Source organism: Pteronotus mesoamericanus, unplaced genomic scaffold, assembly GCF_021234165.1.
Source record: "Pteronotus mesoamericanus isolate MK-2021 breed Mesoamerican mustached bat unplaced genomic scaffold, CSHL_Meso_final contig_2, whole genome shotgun sequence".
In the NCBI taxonomy this organism is placed as follows: Eukaryota; Metazoa; Chordata; class Mammalia; order Chiroptera; family Mormoopidae; genus Pteronotus; species Pteronotus mesoamericanus.
This window is the reverse complement of record NW_026555084.1, coordinates 29,226,950-29,247,277: the sequence shown is the minus strand read 5'-3', so window position 1 is coordinate 29,247,277 and position 20,328 is coordinate 29,226,950. Positions and strand designations below refer to the sequence as shown.

At 55.4% G+C, this 20,328-nt stretch overlaps 1 protein-coding gene across 1 annotated transcript in view; it reads right to left on the bottom strand.

Moving 5' to 3' along the window:
- ACSL6 (acyl-CoA synthetase long chain family member 6) overlaps positions 1-14,280 on the bottom strand; it is a 59,054-nt gene extending 44,774 nt beyond the window's left edge. The window contains exon 1 of the mRNA XM_054568499.1: positions 14,175-14,280. Within this exon, the coding sequence (XP_054424474.1) occupies positions 14,175-14,223 (49 nt within the window). The 5' untranslated portion in view covers positions 14,224-14,280. The remainder of the gene's footprint in view (positions 1-14,174) is intronic.
- Between the last annotated feature and the right edge of the window lie 6,048 nt (positions 14,281-20,328).

Below are 20,328 nucleotides of genomic sequence, written 5' to 3'. Positions count from 1 at the left end.
TCAGGTGGGAACTAGCCTCCTCTTCTCCGGCACGGGCCAGACCAGGGTACCAAGTGGAACATTCCTCACCTCACCACATCCTCTGCTGACCTGAGGTGCGTGAAAGGTGGGTAGAGAGAGTCATAGCTCTCAAAGTCCAGGGAAGGAGGGGATGGGAAGAAGGGGGCCTGGCGGGAAGCATGGTGACAGAGCGGCAGAGGCCAAGTCCCACCCAGGGCACAGGCCCTGTGGAGATGGCCCTGGGGCCCACAGCTGGGCTTCAGGAGCATCCTGCTGGTCTAGCCTCCTGAGCTCAACACTCTAGACCTTCACAGTCTAGCCCAGGGTCTCTGTCAGCACCGCCCCCTAAACGGCTTTCAAGCCTGACCGCCCCGCTCCACCCCCACCGCCCGGGCCTGCTGCAGCCTCCCCCCGCCAACCAGTGCAGCCCCGAAGCCCACAGCAGCCTCCTCACATGTCTTCTGGCTCAGATCGGTCCTTACACTGAAACCAAAGTCACTTTCCTGAGACCCAGATGTGACCATACCATGCCCCTGCTCAAAAATCCCATGTGGCTCCCTACTACCTCAGGACAGAAGTGCAAACTGCTCACACTGGTGCGAGACCCTCCGCGACCCTCAGGTTCTCACCCGCACCCCACCAGCTGCCTCCCGTGTCAGTCAGCCGGGGGCTGGAAGCAGGTTCTTGCAATAGGGTTCTGGGTCTCTGGAAACGTCTGAGGCCTTCAGAAAGGGTGGGGAAGCACGAGGCAAGCCACCCGGTGGTCAAAGAACCTACTCAAAGCCCAGTGAGTAGCTGGCGGGGGGAGCGGGGAGCAGAAATAATCACAATCTCTGCCAGGGCCCAGGGCCCCCAGGAAAAGGGCCTGAAAGGGAGTTCTGGTGCTGGACTGACCTGGGTCCAAATCCTGGCTCAGGCTCTTGATAGCTGTATGACCTTGGACAAGTCACTTCACACCTCTAGGCCTCATCTCGAACAAGTTCAAGGACAGAGAGTGCGGTGCAAGGCACGTAGAAAGGGAAACACTCAGTAGATGGTAGTGAGCTGAAGCGGTTCCTCCATCTCTTTGCCAGACATTAGCGCGCAAAGACGACTTGCAGAAGTACTTGCAGTCACACCCTACCGTTCCCGCGGGCTCCTGGCACTGTGGAGGTGGCTGAGCTGGTCCCACTAGCGCCAGCCTCCATTTATAAAGGATGTGTGGGGCTCAGGCAGAGAGCTTACCACATCTTGATCAACGCGCACAAGTGACGAAGGCCCTGCCCCAAGTCTGCCCTCCTGGGGACAGAGGATGACAACAGCCGCCTGCTCTGAGAAGCCAGTGGTTTTGCAGGCATTAGCAACGGTGGCAGAGGCTCCCTGGCAGCCGCGGGAGCAGATCTGGCAGGGACTGGGCACAGAACAGCCCTATGAGAAGCTGCTGGCCCCTCAAGGGCCCGGCCACCCCGCTCCTCTGCACACTGGGCGGGGCTGGCTCACATCAGCTCAGAGCCGAGCAGCCCAGCCTTAACCCCGACTCTGCCAGGTTGCAGGAGCCTCAGTTCATACCTTTCTGCAGGTGGCTGCACCCCCTTCACTCCTGGAGGGGAGCTTGCCAGATGCTTAAGGACATAGTCTCCTTACACATCTGTCGGTGGCACTGACCAGGGGCCAGGGCCTCAGCCATGGGCTGGGGACCTGCAGCCAGCAGGGCGTGAGGGGATGGGAGGCAGTGGGAGTGGGCAGGAACACCGGGTCTCTGGGGCTGAAGGAGGCCTGCACGGCACCTGAGACACACCTCCATCCAGCCCCTCCCGGGGCTGCCTCCTCTCCCCCCTCCCCCTCACAAGGTCACAACCAGTCTACTTGGGGAGAAGGAAACTGGTCACTGTTGCAGATGAAACATCTGCTCAGAGAGGCTCTGAGGAGTGGGGACACTCCGGACCAAGGGTTGGGGCTGCAGGTGGAAGATGCCAGCTCATCTCCCCCGCCACACGCCAGGCAGCACAGCGGCCCCCTCGGTGACGCCTGCCGGGAGCGCCATCTTCCTGGCATGCCAGGCGCGTGGCCAGCCTGCAGCTGGGCCCACTGGAACCAAACCTGAGCTCTGAACTCCCTCGGCACTTCTGGCGGACAGCCTGGGACGCTGAGGTCCCGGGGACTCCCAGGGCCCCACTCCTGCAAGGGCTGTCTCCACAGGGTGAGCGACAGGGTGGGGATCAGGTACGGCCTATTTTCTATGGCCAGCATGTGGCTGGGCAAACAGGAGGCACCAGATGGCTACTGCTACAGAGGGAAAGAAGAGTCCAGCTCACCCCTCGCCCCCAGGTCCTACCCGCAGTGGGCGTTTCTGAGCCTTCCAGGTCGGGCTGCTGCTGTCTACCCAAATCCAGCTCACTTCCTCTAGAGCAAGACCCTCCCAGGCATGGCCCGGTGCTCTGAGCTCCCTCTGGAGAGCTGTTTGCACAACCCAACTGGCAACTCTAGAGCCCACAGGCCTTGCAACACCTTCCCTGGAGCTTGTATAGTTTCTATTGCTTGCTCCACCACCTGAGGACAGCTTCCTGTGCCAGCAGCCCTCACTGGGAACTTGGCACGAGCCCATCTGGGCCTCCAGGCCCCAGCCTCCCTCAGCCCATGTGGATGAAGCTTTAAAATTCACAAACGCCAGAGGCTCCACCTTTGGCCCACGAAGCCCTTTCCCCTGCCTTCTCAGCAGGTCCCCTATGGCTCTCTAGGCATCTTCAGAGGTATCTTTAAATAAGACAAAAGCTGCCCTTAATGCTGCTCAGGGTTGCTTCTGGGGCAGAAAAATCCAGTGGTCACAACCAAGGTCCTGGCTGAGAGAGACCTGCACAGGGCGCTGGGGCATGGAGCCACAGCAGCTCTGCCCGGGCAAGCGTGGCCCAGTCGCTGGGTTAAAAAGAGCAGACATTTCAGCATCACACCTGTGCGACCCTGACCCTCAGAGGCGCCGACAGGGCAGCCCACATGGGCCCAGCACGCACCCTGTCCACACAGGGACTCACGCGGACCTCCGCTGCGACAGAGGGGCTTTCCCTCCACCTTCTCCTGGGTTTTCATTAGAGTCACAGAACCACAAGTGACGGGGCAGAGCTGGGGCTGAGGGCACCCTCGCGGCCCCTGCTGCGGGGCTGCACATTCGCCAGGAGAGATGGGCCCGGTCAGGGCAGCTGGATTGCCTGGCGGCCCACTCACCGAGCCTCCCCGAGCAGCCTGCTTATAGCTCAGCATGTTCAACTAAGCCTCTTGAACATGGAAAGGCCCAGCTGTGCCTGCCCACTGCCCAGGGCCACATGTCCCAACTAGCTTGAACCTGCTGGGAACATGCCTCCTCCTAACAATTCACCCGGTGTGGGAAGCGACCTCCACTGCCGTCTGCCCCCAGACCCCCATCCTCATGCCAGCACCTCTCAAGAACCCCACTCACCCTAAGACCGGGTCAGGGACCGTGGGCCCAAACGACGATAGTACTGGGAAGCCAGGCTCAAACAACACTTTCAGAAACTGAGAAATATAAATAGCCTTGAGAACAGAGGAGCAAAGAGAAACACAGTATCTTTTACCAGCTCTGAGATAAATGTCATTCTTGCTACAGATCAGGCCCAATGAAAGTCTCAGAGCAAAGAGGAGCAGAAGAGGCTACCACAGAGTTCCCTTTGGAAATGTTTCTGGGTACAATGACCAGGACCGATGGTACGGAAGAACCCCGGCCCCAGCATCCCTCCGTCCACACCAGGCCCTGGGACAGCAGGCACAGCGCCGGGACGCCGGCGAGGCCCATGGCGCCACATGAGCAGAGGGAAACCCCCTGGCCAGGCCCCACTGTGCAGACAGCCAAGCCCTGGGTCTGCAACATGACCCTCTTCTCCGCTGGCCAGCCCCGTTAGGGCTGCCAGGACCCTGCCCTCAGGAGCAACTATCTGTTCCCACCACCGGCCCAGGCTGAGGACACACTGCAAACTCCAGGTCCCAGCTCAGTCAGGGAACGTGGGCTGCTCCTGGCAGGGCCACACTCTCAGAGCAAATGCAGGTGGCCAGGCTTCGGGTACAGGATGTGACCTCCTCCAGCTGGTGGGAAGCTCCTTAAAGCAGGGAGGGTCCTGCTCAGTTCTGGCTGGGGCCCTTGAGCTGGGTGGGGGCGGGGGGGAGGGGTGGATGGGCAGGAGAGGGATCTGCTTGCTCGCTTTTTCACTCCGGAGCATCTGGGGACACCCTGCCCAGGGAAGAACACACAAAGGACAGCGCCTGAGGCCCATCCTCCATCAGGGGCGGGAGAAAGGAGAGGGTTAGGAGCACAGTAGGAAGGAGGGATCTGAGAAAGGGACAGAATGGCAGAAGTGGGTTGTTAAGTCACAGGAAGAGCCTGTAAGAGGCAGGGCTCCTGGGCAGAGGCGGTGGGGGGCCTGGCTGCACTGAGAGCAGGGGCAGGAAGCTGAGGCTGGGAGGATACACCGTTTTGCTACAGAAGGAGAAAGGTTGTGGTTGGCTCTGTCTGTGTGCCTCACGCCTTTGAAGTCACAGACACAAGCTCACGGAGCCCACCAGCTCACGTGACCTTGTACCCTGGGGTTTCAGGATGTAAAAGTGCCCTAGGCATGCTCTGCTCCTAGGTCCCAGCCAAAGGGACGGCTGAGGCAGCCAGGAGCCAATATGGGTCCCTCACCCACCAGACCAGGTGTCATTATTTTTTTTTTTCCCACAGAATAGACAATGAGCAGAGAAAAAGGAGTTTTGCTTTTGGTTAAAGGTAAATTTTCTGGCCAATTTGATACAACTTAACTTTCTGGCTTCCCCATACTTTGACAAAGTTCCTCTTCTGAAAGCCACAAGAAGAAACAAACCCGAATTTCGGCTCAGCGGAAGGCTGTCCTGGTCAGTGGGACCCTGCCACCTCCTGAATCACCCTCTGGGGGCCAGGGCCGCACAGCAGCTGCTGCTGCCTCTCACTGCCCCCTGGCCAGGTCCTGCTGTTGGCCAGTACGGCCCCATGGCGCCTGCAGGGTTAATGCCAGGCTCAAATAGCTCAGCCCTCAGCTGGGCAGGGGGCAGGGAGACCTCAGGCCTCCTTTTCAAGGCCAGGGTGAATGGGAAATATGCAAATGACCCCTCTGCGGCAGGAAGGGCCAGGAGGGCCTGCTGCTGGAGGGCCTGCTGCTGGCTGCCTGCATCTCTCCGCTCAGGGCCCGACACAGGGAAGGGTTTGTATTCCTGCCCTGGCTTGGGCCGGGCCAGGCTGGGGGTTTTTCTCACCGGAAAACAAAAATCTCTTTCAGACCAAAGCAAAATGAGGCCCTGGCTGGCCCGGGAAGGCTGGTAGACATTGTTCACGCTGACCCACCGAGCACACCTACCACCTGGATTCTCTCTGAACCCACCACCTTTCCAGGGGGAGCTGGAAGCTCCGGGGCCCGAGGACAGCACTGCCTCAGGTCAGTGGTGGGCCCAGAAAGGCAATGGCCCTTTCTGATGCTCTGTTGGTTTTGTCCTTCTCAAAAGTAATATTTAGATAGGTCTGAGGTAGCAACCTTTTTCTTGAATGAGGAAACTTCAGTAATTCTCATGGTGTTGATGGTAAACATGGAATAAGAAATGGGGCCCTGGCCGGGGAGCTCAGCTGGTTAGAGCATCGTCCCAGTACTTCAGGGTTATGGGTTCGATCCTGGTCAGAGTGCATACAAGAAGCAACCAATGAGTGCATAAGGAAGTGGAACAACAAATCAATGTTTCTCTCTCTCCCCTCTGTTCTCTCTCTAAAATCAATCAATTAATCAATCAGAATTAAAATAAAATATTATTTTAAAAAGAAAAAGAAGCAGGAAGGAAAATGTGATGGTAAACAACAGAGCTTGCAGCGCACACCTTCAGGAGCGGGGGCCACATGTGTCCTCTGCCCACCCCCCAGTGCCACTGCCACCAGTGCCCCTGAGCCGGCCGTGGGCCGTGCGGTAGCCCAAAGCCTGGCGTGCACCATCACTAGCTCTGGGACACTCCAGGGCTTGGGCTCCATCCTCAACAGAGGCATCATGGCAAAGTCAGACTTCAGCCTTGTTCAGACTTTCAGAGGCAGAAACGCTGCTTTGCTGACACCCTGGGGCCACCAGGGGCTGCCCATGAACCACAGCACAAGCCTCGCACCCTGCAGATCGTGGGTGCTACTCAAGACTCCCATCACCAGGAGACAATGGCACAGCACGATGGGTTAGCCCGAGAGGCAGGCCAGGACCAAACCACTCTAGGAGCGGCTCTGAACCCACAGGAGGGCCAGTGGACTCTGCAGACCTCCTGCAGCCCACGGGAAGTGGGCTGCCTCAGCCTCTCGGCCCAAAGAAAGCGCCCACCCCTGATGACTGTCCTGCTGCCTCTCCTCAGGGCCACGCGGTGTGTGCGGAGCTCACGGAGCTGCCCCAGGGAGGAGGGGGAGAAGCGGGGCTTCACAGGTGCCAGCCTTGCCTGCGGTCCGACTTGCAGCAGGGATGTCAGAGGCACGCATGCCCAATTCTTCCTCTAGCCACTGGCCAGGGTAGGCCCACCCTTCCTCCCTTTCCCCCCACCACCCCTGACAGAGCCAGGCTTCTGGAAGAGCCGGCAGGCGGGGGGGGGGGGCGCTAATTGTGGGTGAATTGAAGGTATCCCCCCAGGGAACCACATCTAACCCATCTGCTGAAAGGTACTGTCACCGTTAACAGTGAAGTTCTCTAGCCACTAAGCAGGGTCCTGGGATTTAGGTGGCTCTAGGGGACCAGAAGTACTGCCCCTTCCAAAGCCACGGGGTCCCTGCAGGCCTGGATGGGTTCCAGCTGAGTGTCCTTTCTCCATGCTGATAATTGCCTTCCTCTCTTTGGCTGCTGGGGCCTTGCTGTCCAGACTCAGGCCAACCTCCCTGTCCAGCCTCAATGGCTGGCCCACATTCCATCTTGCTGCCCTCTTTCTCAGCTCTGACGACCTTCTCATCCCTATCTCTGACTGTCCTTGCTGTGTGGCCTCTAGCTGGCCTTGCTGTCCTATCTCTGGTTGACTTCACGTTCCCTCCCAGTGGCCCTTCTGCCTATTTGGCAGGATCTGTAGTCAGTGCCCAGATGGTTTATTGCCCCAGCTGGGGTAGCAGTTGGTGGCCAGGACAAGCCCTACAGGGGAGTCTTAGCCCCAACAATCCTGGAGGCAAAAATAGGACTCAGTAGCAGGGCTGAATGCTGCTCAGCCCCTCGGGATCCCCCCGGGGCCGCGGGGCCTGGCCGCGGTGCACTGGGAGTAAGGCAGCGCCCCTGCCAGGCTCGGTCGGTGGGATCTGTCCCAGAGCTGCCTGCTCAACCTGTCCTCTCTCTCGTGCCTCCAATAGCCATCAATCACTAGGTCTGTTCCTGGCCCAACAGGTGCCAACCCAGATTGGCTTATCCCAGGGTTTGAAACTGGGGTGGCCACTGTTCCCTCACTGGCACCACCCTGGCCTGGCCTCCTGCTCCGAAGCCCCAGGAAACAGCTATCTCAGAGTGCCTGACACCCGAATGGGCAGGTGGCAAATCGGAAGCTAGCCACCCTCGAGTCTCCAAGGTGCCTCCCAGCAAAATGCCTGGAGTAGCTGCAAAAAAAAAGGAAAAAAAAAATGTCTCCAAGAAGAGCAGGTGGGACTTCTTGGGATGTGAAATCCTTCGGGCTCTGAGGGTACAGGTGGGGCCTCAGCACGGCTGGCTCAGCTCGCCTCCGAGTTTGACCCTCCGCTTCCCATCTTCCCACCTCCGCATGTCACGGACCCCAAGCCTCCTATGAATCAGAAGCCACACAAAGGAACTAGGTCTGAGAATGACCATATCGACCATGGACTCCGAGAATGGCTAGGTGACAACGGGGACCACCACTGGGCATGACAACCCCCAGGGCCCAAAGTGGCATCTTGCCCACAGCGCTCCCCTCCTGCGGCCCAGTGGGTGGCTAGCGGGGGCGCTGGCCAGGCCAAGGCTGGGAATGGGGCCATCACACCTGGCCATCGAGGGAGCTGCAGGCTTTGACTGGGGCTTCCTTTCAGCTCTGCTTGGCCAGGGCTCCCAGCGCACTGGGAGATGGGGAGCTTGGAGCCCTAAGGAAATGAGAGGATCTCATCCTCAGAGAAGACTATATTCCACAAAACCAGTCACCAGGCAGCTGCAGGTTCCATTCGTTCATTCATTCGTTCATCCATCAAACACTTCTGGGGGTCCTCTGAGGGTTGCTCACTGAAGGCTGGCCTGGGCCCTGCCTGCAGGGAGTTCACACCTGCCTTCCCCTGATGCCTCTAGCATATTGGCATAGGTGCTCATCTGGGCATACAGCCTGGTACTTAGGAGGTGCACACTCAAGATCTGTTGTTTGTTTATCGACTTGTGGTGAGAAAACAGCTTATGAAACACATTAGTATTAAAATAAACTCTTCTTAAAACTCCTATATGAAAACATAGGCAGTTAAATTTCAGCTATCCCACACAGCAATATTTTTGCCAATACATCCTCTAGGGCAAGGGAAATAAAGGAAAGAATAAACAAATGGGACTACATCAGATTTAAAGGCTTTTGCACAGCTAAAGAATACATCACAGAATGGAAAGGGAACCAACTGTATGGGGATATATATTTGCCAGTGATTCCTCAGACAAGGGCTTGATCTTTAAAATATATAAAGAACTCATATGACTCAAGGAATACAATCCAATTAAAAAATGGGCAGAGGACCTGAACAGACACTTCTCCAAGGAGGACATACATTGGGCCTATAGGCATATGAAAAGATGCTCAACATCACTAGCCGTAAGAGAGGTGCAGATTAACACCACAATGAGATATCTCCTCACACCAGTGAGAATGGCTATCATTAATAAATCAACAAACAAGTATTGGGAAGGATGTGGAAAAAAGAGGACCCCAGTACATTGTTGGTGGGAATGCAGACTGGTGCAGCCACTATGGAAAACAGCATGAAATTTCCTTAAAAAACTAAAAATGGAACTGCCTTTTGGCCCAGCAATTCCACTGCTCGGATTATACACTAAGAATCCTGAAACACCAATTCAAAAGAACCTATGTACCCCAAAGTTCATAGCAGTGTTATTTATAATAGCCAAGTGCTAGAAACAGCCTAAGTGCCCATCAGTAAATGAGTGGATCAAAAAACTGCCCTGGCTGGTGTGGCTCAGTGGATTGAGCACCAGCCTGTGAAACAAAGGGTCACTGGTTCCATTCCCAGTCAGGGCTCATGTCTGGGTTGCGGGCCAAGTCCCTAATAGGGGGCATGCGAGAGGCAACCACACATTGATGTTTCTCTCTCTCTCTTTCTCACTCCCTTCCCTTCTGTCTAAAAATAAAAAATAAATAAAATCTAAAAAAAGACCCTAACAAACTGGTACTACAGAACGATTCCATCAGAAAGAAAGAAGGAACTCCGACCCTTCGGCACAGCATGCATGGAATTGGAGAACATTACTCTAAGTGAAATAAGCCAGGCATCAAAAGGCAAATACCATATGATCTCACCTGTAAGTGAAACCTAATGAACAACAACAACAAAGAAAACCAAATGAGCAAAATAGAACCAGAGGCATGGAAACAAGGAACAAACAGACAGTGACCAGAGGGGAAGGGAGGAGGATAATGGGGGAAAGAAGGGAAAGGGCCAAGTTAGAGAACATTGGCATGGGCAACAGGGTGGGGACTGACTGTGGGAGTGGGTGGTGGGTGGGGCAGGGGTGAGCAATGGGGGAAAACTGGGACAACCATAATTTCAGCATCTACCAAAAAAGTAAATAACTAAAACAACACGAACTTTTCTCAAGGAACGGTTCGTATCACTCACGTATGCAGTAACGCTGACTCACACTGTGTGCCTGGCCTTGGGTTGAGATACAGAGAGGAGATACCTTGGCCCTGCCCTCAAGAAGGTCAAAGGGCTAGCGGGGGAGGCCAGAGACTGTAGTTCAGTGGAAGGTGTGCCACCAGCGTATACACGTGGCTTGTGGGGTGCAGGGAGAGGGTTACCTTGGCCGCCCACATCCCCACTTTGGGCTGTAGTCACTGATGCAAGCACGACACAGAACAAAGCCCATGTGGCCGGGCCTGGCATTCCGGGGCCTAGAGCCCAGGTCTGGCGACCTCACTGGCCAAGCAGAGTATGTCCCTAATCTCTTTCCTCACACGGTCCGTCTGCCGGGAATGCCTTTTCTTTCCTTACTTTCTTCCTGCAGGTCAGAACCCGACTCCGCCTTCCAAGAAGGCCCAGCTCACGTTGTTATAACTTGAGCTAACACTTAATGAGTCCTTTCCTGTGTGCCAGCCCCTGCTCTTGGCACATTATACCCATCCTCTCTTAAATGCTCCCCTGTCTGTGCCCACTGGCAGCCTGCTAGAGGGGCTCGGGCACTGCCTGGTCGCGGACTGGGAGCCTGAGAACGGGTCTGGCTCACGGCTCCTAGGAGTTGCTTCACCATTGAACCTCCCCATGTCTTAGTGCTTCATCTATTCAACGGCACTACAGCGTTGGGGGAAGACTGAAGGAAAGCTTGGGGGATTGTAGAACACAGTGCTTCACACATGGTGGGTGCTCAGGGAAGGAGCAGCTGAGTCAGCAAGTCTGTAACACTTCCCCCATAAAGAAAACTTTCCTGCACCCACAGTACCATATTCAGTGACTATCTGAGTGCCTTCCAGGCACTGGCTAGTTACACAGTGCAGTTTCTACTATACAAACACCTACCACTTTTGCCTCTTTTTGCAAATAAGCCAGAGCTTCATGCTCACCTATCCTGCTTGCTGTGTGTAGGGGGCGGCCCTGGGTCCCAACCAGGGCTGTAGCTGAGCCAAATTCTGCCTTTGAAGGTCAACCTAGTGCCCTCACAATCACAAGGAACAGAAAACCCGCCTGAGAGCAGAACGGCCTGGCTCTGCTGCCCCCTGGTGTCCGTGTGCTCTCACTGGGAGCGCAGGCGGGGACGGTGAGAAGGCGCTGAGGCCAGGATTCTCCCACAGGGTGTTGTGCCCTGTGCAAATTCAGCCTTTCTTTGGTGAGACATATCCTCAGCTGTTCTGCTTGGAGCTCCACCATCCGTCAATGTCCTAGCTGCTTTCCTGGGACCCCTGACGCGGTCCCAGACCTCACACCAGTCCCCCAGCCTTGTGGGGTCCAGGGTCGGGGGGAAGATCTGATAGGGCTGAGCTGAGCCAGGCTGTGCAAGTCTGCATCTGCTCTGGACATCTACAGCCAGACAGCTGCCACCAGGGCCGCCCCCAGGATCACACCAGGCCTCCTACCTTCCCCTTCCTAGGGCTCAGCTTCAAATGGGCCACCCTTGGGCCACATCTATTCTCATATACATCACAACAGCCTCCCGCTGCTCTCCCAGGCTGCGCCCTCCTCCTGCTGGCTTGGCCGGCCACCACAGCCACAACGAGGGCTTCTCTGCCCCTAGACGAAGGCCTCTCCTCCAGGACCCCCTTCTATCCAGACTCCATCTTCCACCCACAATTTAGGCTCCCCAGTCACAAGACCCTGAAGACCCACCCCTGGTTCTTCTTGCATACCTTCACTGGCCTGACTTTCTCTACCTGGAGATCGGCCTCCCTGCCTTTGACAAACACCCCTCTATGATGCAAAAGTCCACTCAGTTGCCACTGCGGGCCAGGTATTTGGCTGGGCAGACTGGACCCTGTACAAGAGCCTGGGGCTGCATCCGCTGGAGGAAGGGGTGCCCTGTTAGAAATTCATCTACTTTGCCCAGTGGTGCCATGTATGTAGGCAAAAGTGTCGGCCCATCGCGGCCATAGTCCTCTGGGTGCTGAGGGCCCTGAGACCAGGCCCTGCGTCTGACTCAGGCTGGATCTGCATTATCTTCTTCCTTATTGGTCAACATACAGGTGGACTGCGGGCTGGCCCCCCAAGTGGGGGCAGGACAGATGCAGCCCTTGTGCTCGAGGGCTCAGAGCACATGGCCGCCTCTCCCAGGCGGTCAGTTCCTCCCCCAGGCAGCGCTCATCTGTCATTCTCTCCCTGCGGCCCCTTGTATGCCGTTCTTGTCTCCCTAGGGCCAGATTAGGTGGCCAAAAGCACATAACTCTACTAAAGGGCGACATCACCTTAAAGGTCTTCTGTTTCTGGATGAGCCAAAGGGTTGTGACAGCTGCAAGGTAGAATGTGTTCTCAGTTTTAGCTTAGGGGTCCCTCTGCCCCCAGGGAACGGCTGGGGTCCAGGTAAAGTCCTGAGCAAAGTGGACATGTGATCTGGGAATGCCCCAATGTGTGTCTGGGGTGTTCCATCCAAAGAATGCCACACACCAGCCTCAGTGTCTTCAGCCAAGTGTGGCATCTTTGAGGAAATTCCTGTCTGTGTCGAGAAGCATGGCCCCTATGGAGACAGCTGCCACGTGCACAAGAGCCGACCACCCAAGGCCTCTGCACAGTCCCCCAGTGAGGCGGCTTCCGCATTCGGAAACGCTCCACAACGAAGCGGCACAGATGGCCAGTTTGAGTCAGCGCCTGCTGCAGCTCTTGCAGGCGGGGACCCTGCACTTGAGGGGCTCTTTTTCACGGGCTATTGATGACTCCTGGCACAGGTGGCCAGGTAGACCTCAGATACCCCCCTGCAGCCACAAGACGACTGAGGCTTTGGAGAGCTGCCCTTCAACCCACAGCTGGGTGGGGCCCCCCCAAGGGCAGGGCGAAGGGGTCCCCGCTCTGGAGAAAGGCCCTGAGACCATCACCCAGGCAATAAACGGAGGCTGTTATATCACTGTTGTCTGTGTGATGGCTCCTGCCCCGTCCCCCTGGCCCCAGCTCTGGCCGCGACCTTGCCTGTGGGATGAGCACATCAGACTCAGGGTGGCCCGGCTTGGGCACTGGCCAAGGGAAGGAGCTTAGGGAGAGAAGGGGATTAGAGAGGCCTCGCCCACCCCTGCTCAGGGGAGGTGTCCCTGGGGCCCAACTCAGGGCACTGGGCAGTAGGTGGGAGGAATGAAGGGCTCGCCCCCGAGCTTTCTAGTTTCAGGCCTAATACCGCCAAGCACTTAGCAATGATAGACCAGTTAAAACCTCAGATGGAACCCCTGTCTGCCGGGTATTATCCTGGTGACCCTGGACAAGTCAGTTAACCTCTGAACCTCAGTAAAACCGGGAAAGCACCAACAATAACCGCTTAGGATTTGCTGTGAATATTAAGTGACAGGCCAAGTTTCAGGTAGGATTCCAAAGGGTTGACTCTCCCTATTCTTCGCCTCAAAAAGAATCGTATTACCTCCTCTGATGCTGCTCTTTTAATGTAAAATAGTAAACACTAACATTCATAGAGCTTTTGCTCTGGGCAGGTCCAGTTTAAGACCAGGCTGAGGTTCTTAACCTGGTCATAAGGTTATTTCACATACAGTATCAGGCTGACTCTGCCCGTGGGGGTGGGGGTGGGGGTGGGAAGGAGGCCCCTCAGTGGAGTAACGCAGGGCTCAAAGCGCGTGGAGGTGGGCGCAGGCGGAAGGCTCCGCGCGTGAGGGGCCTGCGGTAGGGCCCGGGGTGTGCGGGGAGGGGAAGGGCAGGGAGCAGTGGACCTCACAGCCTCTTGAGAGGTGGCGGGGTGAGGGCTGACTCCTGGAGGGGGATGCAGACACGAGCTCTGGGCGAGGCTGAGAAGCCAAGGGACCCCGCTCTGCAGAAACCTTGTACGGTGGCTGAGGGGTGAGGGGTACGCTGGCTGGGGGAGGGTCTTGAGGAGATCCCTCACCGAGATCAGGAAGCCCAGGTCACTCCTGGTTACGCTGCGGACCTGCTGCGGGACCTATGAGACCAGTACCCTCAGTTTCTGGACACCAGAGAAGGACAAGGATGTACTAAGTCTGTCCCTGAACTTGGCCTTGGGGGAATGTAAGGGCTCAGGGCCTAGTCTGATGAGCGAATAGTCCTCGCCATGGGGGGTGGGGGCGCGAGAACTGGGGGGAGGTTGCTGTGGGGTCGCGGAGAGCGAGGCCTCTCATTTCTGCAGACCCACCCAGCGGCTTCCCAAGCCCGCCCGGAGTCCGCCAGAATCTGGGGAGTGGTCACCTGGGCGGCATGGGGGAAGAGGGCTTGAGGGACGGCTTGGCAGCTGGGGCTGGGGGTTCACCCCAACTGGAGACCAAGACCCCCACAGCGAGCCGGGCTGGGGCTAAGAGACGCGGACAGGGTGGGGACTTACCCGCTAACAGCCAGAGAGAGCCCCCCGAGACGAGGAAGAAGGTCAGCATGACCGGCAGCAGGGCCCGGCCCGGCCCGGCACTGCCTCCCCGGCCCACAGCCCCGCGGCTCCGCAGCCCCAGCAGTCGCCGCGCTGCCGCCGGGTATTTTTAGCCCCCGCCCCCTGCTCCGCAGCGCCCCCTCCCCGCGCCGCGGCGAGTCTCAGCGGGAGGGGCAGGGCGCGGCGCGCGCTCCCCGCGGGCGCCCCCGCCGGTCCTCGGCCTGCCCGGGTTGGGGGCTGCCCGAGTTCGCAGGCGCCGCCGAACCGCCAGGTCCCGGAGGGGGAGGGGCCCGGCCGCCGAGCGGACCAGCCGTCTCCGCGCCCGCCCCCAACGTCAGGATCCGTCGTTCTGGGGAAACCGGCAGAAGAGGGGCGCACGGGCGGCCAGAGCTGGAGCGTGACGCCGCGTCCACCCCACCAATGCGCGACTCTTACCTCGCGCGACCCTGGCTTTTATAGCTGGGCAGGATCAGGTGACAGAGGGGTCACGGTCACCTGTCCTAGGAGACACACGCCTGTGGGCTGCCGCCGGCTGGCACAGACCTGAGGACCTTAATTTGCAGACACCGGGATCCTCTGGATGTCAACTCTGCAAGGCAGTGAGGAAAGAGGGGTTGAGGTTCTTTCTAGTTTCTAGCAAAGGGGTTAGCTAGGCCGATAGTGCCCAGGCCCTCTGGGGACTCCAGTCCTTCTAGTTCCCCTGTGGGAAGATTGGATCTGAGGCCACCCAAGGTCAGATGGGGTTCCCTGTAATCACAGGCTGCCCATTGAGGTCACATGAGGTCACAGGAAGCCACATGGAATCACAGGTGTCTCAGAGGACACAGACAATCATGATCTTTATACACAACCATATGTGGCACCTCATTGCTACAGTGGATGGCCACGCGGCCACCCAGTGCCACGAATGGACACACTGCTGGCTGGAGGGTTGGACATCTTCTGTTTCCGTGTCTGTGACCTAAAGGAGGAAGCCCAGGTGCACATTCCTGGAAAGAAGTGTAGATACACCTGGATTTCAAGGTCACCTCCTCTCAACACTGTTGCCTGTGCTCAAAACACAAGCATCCCTCTAGTCCTCCAGCACCAAGGACAGTGCTCCAGCAGCCCAAGCCTTTGCAAACACGAAACCTGCACTAGCTGACTCGGGAAGAGGAGGATAGGAAACTGCAGGGGAGACGTCAGGCAGCAGGTGGTGGAAGAGCCAGAGGTCTCTTCAAGCCCACCAGAGACCACCTCCCCTGAGTGATGTGCACTCCCAGTTCTGCAGCGGGGGTGCAAGTTCCTGTGGGGACTAGTGCCTGCAGTGCCAGTGTATGGCATGTGTGCGCCCAGGGCTGCCTGTGTACACCTTGTAGGGGCAAGTGTGCAGATGCACATCTCTGAGACGCTCCCTGTGTTTACAATGGGACCCTCTGCCTCCTTCTCCAACACAGGATCTGGATGCACGGGAAGTTTCTCCTGCTGGAACTCAGGCACAACCCGGTTGGTTCTTGGGTGGAATCTCTCACACACTAGGGTTGTCAGGGCTCCTCCAAGAGGGTGTCACATGGCTGTCAGAACCCACTCCCCACACCCACTGGCAGCAGGTTAACTGAAGACCTACTGCTGCTCAGGAGGAGACCTGCAGGGAACCAGAAGGCTGGTTAGAAGAGCATCTCCCCAGACTAGACTGGCACAGAGAGGTGGGCAGGCAGTATCTCCATAGGCCAGGAGCCAGCAAAGCGTTTCATCTCAGAGCAGGGGGCCCAGGAGCCAAGCGGCCAACCCCGGCCCAGTGCTCCTCTGCAGCGCTGCTCCAGGCCCTCGCGCGGCTCCTGGCAGCCTCCTCTCCAGAGTGATGTCATGGGACACATTTAGTCTAGCCTCCTGCAGAATGTTGCATCTAGTTATTCTTCCTACAGATGTCTCTGCTACTTGTGAATATTTTAATTCAAAAACCTGTGCTGGAGCTGTGACAGATCCCAGCTTAACTGAGTATTTCTCTGTTTTCCTCTGAGCGTGGGCTGGGCCCGCCTGAAGGATGGGGACAGGAAGGCCCTAGGTCTGGCTGTGGGATCAGGGCCAGGTATCTCCCTCCTCTCTTGGCCTGTTCCCACCTCTGTGGAAGGAGGCTGGTTCTTGCCTGTCCTGGGCTCCCGAGGTATCCTTCCTCCCTGTGGTTCTCCATCTATGGACCATCTGTGGACCCAGGTAGTTGTGGCTCTGAGGCCTCCAGACTGTGCGTATGACAGCCATGGAACCCCCAGGAGGGGACAAGGGCCCAGAGACTTGGAGGCTGGGCTGGAGGGTCCTTGAACATCTCTCTTTGTCAGCGGGGTCAGCCCCAGTGGTCTCTGTTCACACTTTCCTTCTCCCAGATCAGCACCTCTGAGAGAAGAGGGCAGGTGGGCTAATCCTGGCCATGTTTTCAGCCCTAGCACAGGGCCCAGAGAGTGCAGAGAACATTATCCACTCAGCAGAGCAGGAGAATGAAGTTTAGAGAGAAGAGTATCTGCCTCAGGTCACAGAGAAGTTCCGGCCTCCGAATTCCCATTCACTCACTCGCTCATTCAGTTGAAGGGGTTTGGAACAGACTTCCTCAAGAGGTGCCACCTCGGCACGTGAATTATGCGGAGCAGAAGGCATTCAAGACCCTGTCGGCCAAGAAACTTTTACCTCTCCCTTAAAGAATTTAAATTAAGGGCCTTTCCCTATAATAAGAGTTCTCACTAGAAATATTTCTTCTGACCTATCTATTGGGCAGGGAAAACTTCTAACAACGGAACATCGGCTGCTCTCATTACTGTCCTGCCTATGACCCTCCTCTCTGCTGGAGCCCCAGGGCACCCTACCTCCTCCTCGGCTCAGAACATCACAGGTGTCTCATTTTAACTTCTTGTTTCTGAACCTCTTGTGTTCGTGGAGACTCTGACTCTCTCATGTATGTGGGGTTCTATGCATATGTATAGAATTAAATTTGGTCATTTTGTCTTGTTAATCTGTCTTATATTTTTTTAATTATTAGAGCACCTGGGAGAACTTAGAAAGACAGAAAAAAAGTGTCTTCCTCCCCCACACACTCCATCAGCTCATGTTCGCTAATATATGTCCTGCCCCTGCTGGGTGGTGGGGGGCGGGGAGACAGAAAGAGGGCAGTCCAGGGCGATGAATGTGATGCCACACATTTGAGCCTGGCCTAAACCGAAGAAGACCTCCTGGAGGAGGAAGTCTTTGAGTTGGGCCCTAAATCTGGCCAGCTATCGAAGTGGGCCAAAGGACACTGGAGGAGCCGGCGTTCATGCTGCCTGTCAAATTGTTCATGGCAGAAGACCTCCAGAACAAATAAGCAGAGAGAGGGATTGAATATTTATGGGCCCTTTATTCCGACGGCCGGCAATCTGAGAAGATGGTGGGTTATGTGCCCTAACAGACATCTTACATTCCATTTCAAACTGGCCCTTTTTGTGAGGAGAAGAAAAGTGGAATTCAGGCAGAAGGTTAATCAGATAAAAAGCTGCAACATTCTTCCATCTGTGTCCTGGGCAGGGATTCTTTATCTGTGTCCTGGGCGGTGGACATCTCTCCCTGGGGTACGATGGCTCAGAACCATCCTGATGGCTTGCAGTCACCCTGGGGCACAAAGGTGGAACTGCTCGTGGACTCCTGGAGTCAGGGTGGACCATACTTCCTGTTTCTAAAACAATAGCTTTTTACACACATTAATTACTAAGCTTATTGACTATCACCTAAAACTAAAATTTTCCAATTCTTAAGTCCCCCACCAACACCACTCCTAGTCCCAGCTCTGATTCTGTTACACTGTGCAGCCCTGGGCAAGCCGCTGTCCCTCTCTGTGTTCTATGGTACAAGTTGGGGCTGATCTAGAGGCCGCTGGGCATGAGGACCAACTAGCCATGACTCTGCCGCCTCTTTTTCATCACAAATGACCATCCTCTGGTCTGTGAGGTCCAGAGTCCACTCTGTGTCCAGCCTGCGAGTGGCCCCACAAGCCAGCCAAGGATGGCCTTCGCCCCCTGGGCTCCGGTCTCCTGTGGCGAGGGCATCTGGGCCACGCTGCTCTGACGGTGGAGGACCTCCGTTATTTGGGCTTGTCAACCTTTTTTTAACATTCTCCTATATTTTGATAGTTCCCCACATTCTAAGTAGCTTCTTCCCAAGTAAAACCTAGAAAACTCTCTCTTCCAGCCTGCCTTGCAGGAAGAGGCAGGGAAGTGGCTCGGACCATGCCAGTGGGGCACAACCTCACGGGCCTTTGCTTCCAGTGTCAGCAATGAGTGCAACAGAGTCCAGCCAGCAGCCTCCATCTTGCTGGCAGAAGGCTGGGAGCAGAAGCTACAAATATGGGATGGTTTGGAGAAGCTACAAATATGGGAGGTGGGCTCTGGCTGTCCAGCCTGGGTGAGCCGAGCCAGACCTTTGCTTCTCTTTCCTCGGACAACCACCCACCTGGAGAGCCAAGCCAGGACCTTGAAAAACGTATCAGAGCAAAGTCTTTGAATATATGATGAAATGGTTGAGGAGCTGTAAATAATGTTCAGCCCATATCTTTTATTAAAGCTTAGTGTCTCCTACCCTCAATTAATAAAATTGCTCAATGTAGAAATGTTGGAAAATATAGAAAAATGTAAACTAAAATCACTTGTATTTCATTCCCCAGGGATAATGACCAATGTAATTTCGAGCACTTCCTAATAACAATATCCAACATTTCTATAGTGCTTAGTGTGTGCCAGGCATTGTTTCTAAGCATTTTGCCTATGTGTTATGGACTGAATTGTGTCTCTCCTTATTGAAGACCTAACTCCCAATGTGACTGTATTTGGAGATAGAGCCTAGAGCCTTTTTAAAACATTTTTTTTAAAACGTATTTTTAGAGAGAAGGGAAGGGAGGGAGAAAGAGAGCCTCTCACATGCCCCCATCTGGGAACCTGGCCCACAGCCCCATGTGCCCTGACTGGGAAATGACCTTTGGGTTCACAGGCTGGCACTCAAGCCACTGAGCCATGCCAGCCAGGGCTGAAGAGAGGGTCTTTAAGGAGTAGGATCTCAGTCCAGTTGGACTGTTGTCATCATAAGAAGAGGCAGAGGCACTAGGAAGTGTGCACACAGAGCAAAGGCCATGAGAGGGCAGAGAGGAAGGAGGCCACCCACAAGCCACAGAGAGAAGCCTCAGCAGAATCCAACCTGCTAAGACGACTTTCAAATGGTGAGAAAGTACGCTTCAGTTGTTTAAGCCACTCAACCTGTGGTTATGGCAGTTTGAGAACACTAATACACTATGCTAATTAATTTAAACCTTACATTAACCCTGGCTTCCCCCACCCATGCATAACAGTTAAGTACATATTTGTTAAATGAATGAATGATGGATACAGTTTATTCAGTATCATACCTACTTTTTAAAACCTGACCACATGAGTATTTTCCAGATGTTATTGCCTCTTTAAATAAAAAGAAAAAAAAAAGATACATGGCCAACGTTCATGCATTCACTCAGTCAACGAGTATATGTTGAGCGCCCGCTGTGTTGGAGGCTTTGTGTAGGTACTGGGGATGTAGCAGTGAACCAACAAACAAAAAGTCCCTGCCCACATGGAGTGCACTTGCTCTCTGGAAATGCCATTGCCCAGGTGTCAGGCACAAATGAGCCCACTTATGTGGGAAGATTTCTTTTAACTAAAACTTATCTGAGGAGCCAACCAGATAGACACAAGCAACCAGATTCTTTTCTTTGAAAAAGGCCAATGAAACAACTAGTGGGCTCCCAGGATTTCCCCAGAGCCACAGAAGGACACAGATGAAGCCCTCGGAATTTGTCCTGCGTCCACAGGGGTGGGAGTTAGGGCGGATGAAACCACCAGCGCTAGTCCCCAAGGACACACCTGTGCATGTCTCCCACTGGCACAAGGTCAGTGTTTGGTAGGAAATAAGCCACATTTTCAAAGCTTTGCAGATGAAGCAAAAAATTTTTTGAAGAATATATATATATAAATTTTATACCATCTGGGGTAGGGAAAATCTTTTTAAGCACAACAAAGAGGGTAGAAACTACAAAGGAAAAGAGAGGTAGACTTGAAGATCTGACTATTTAAATGTCTTCATGTTAAAAAAC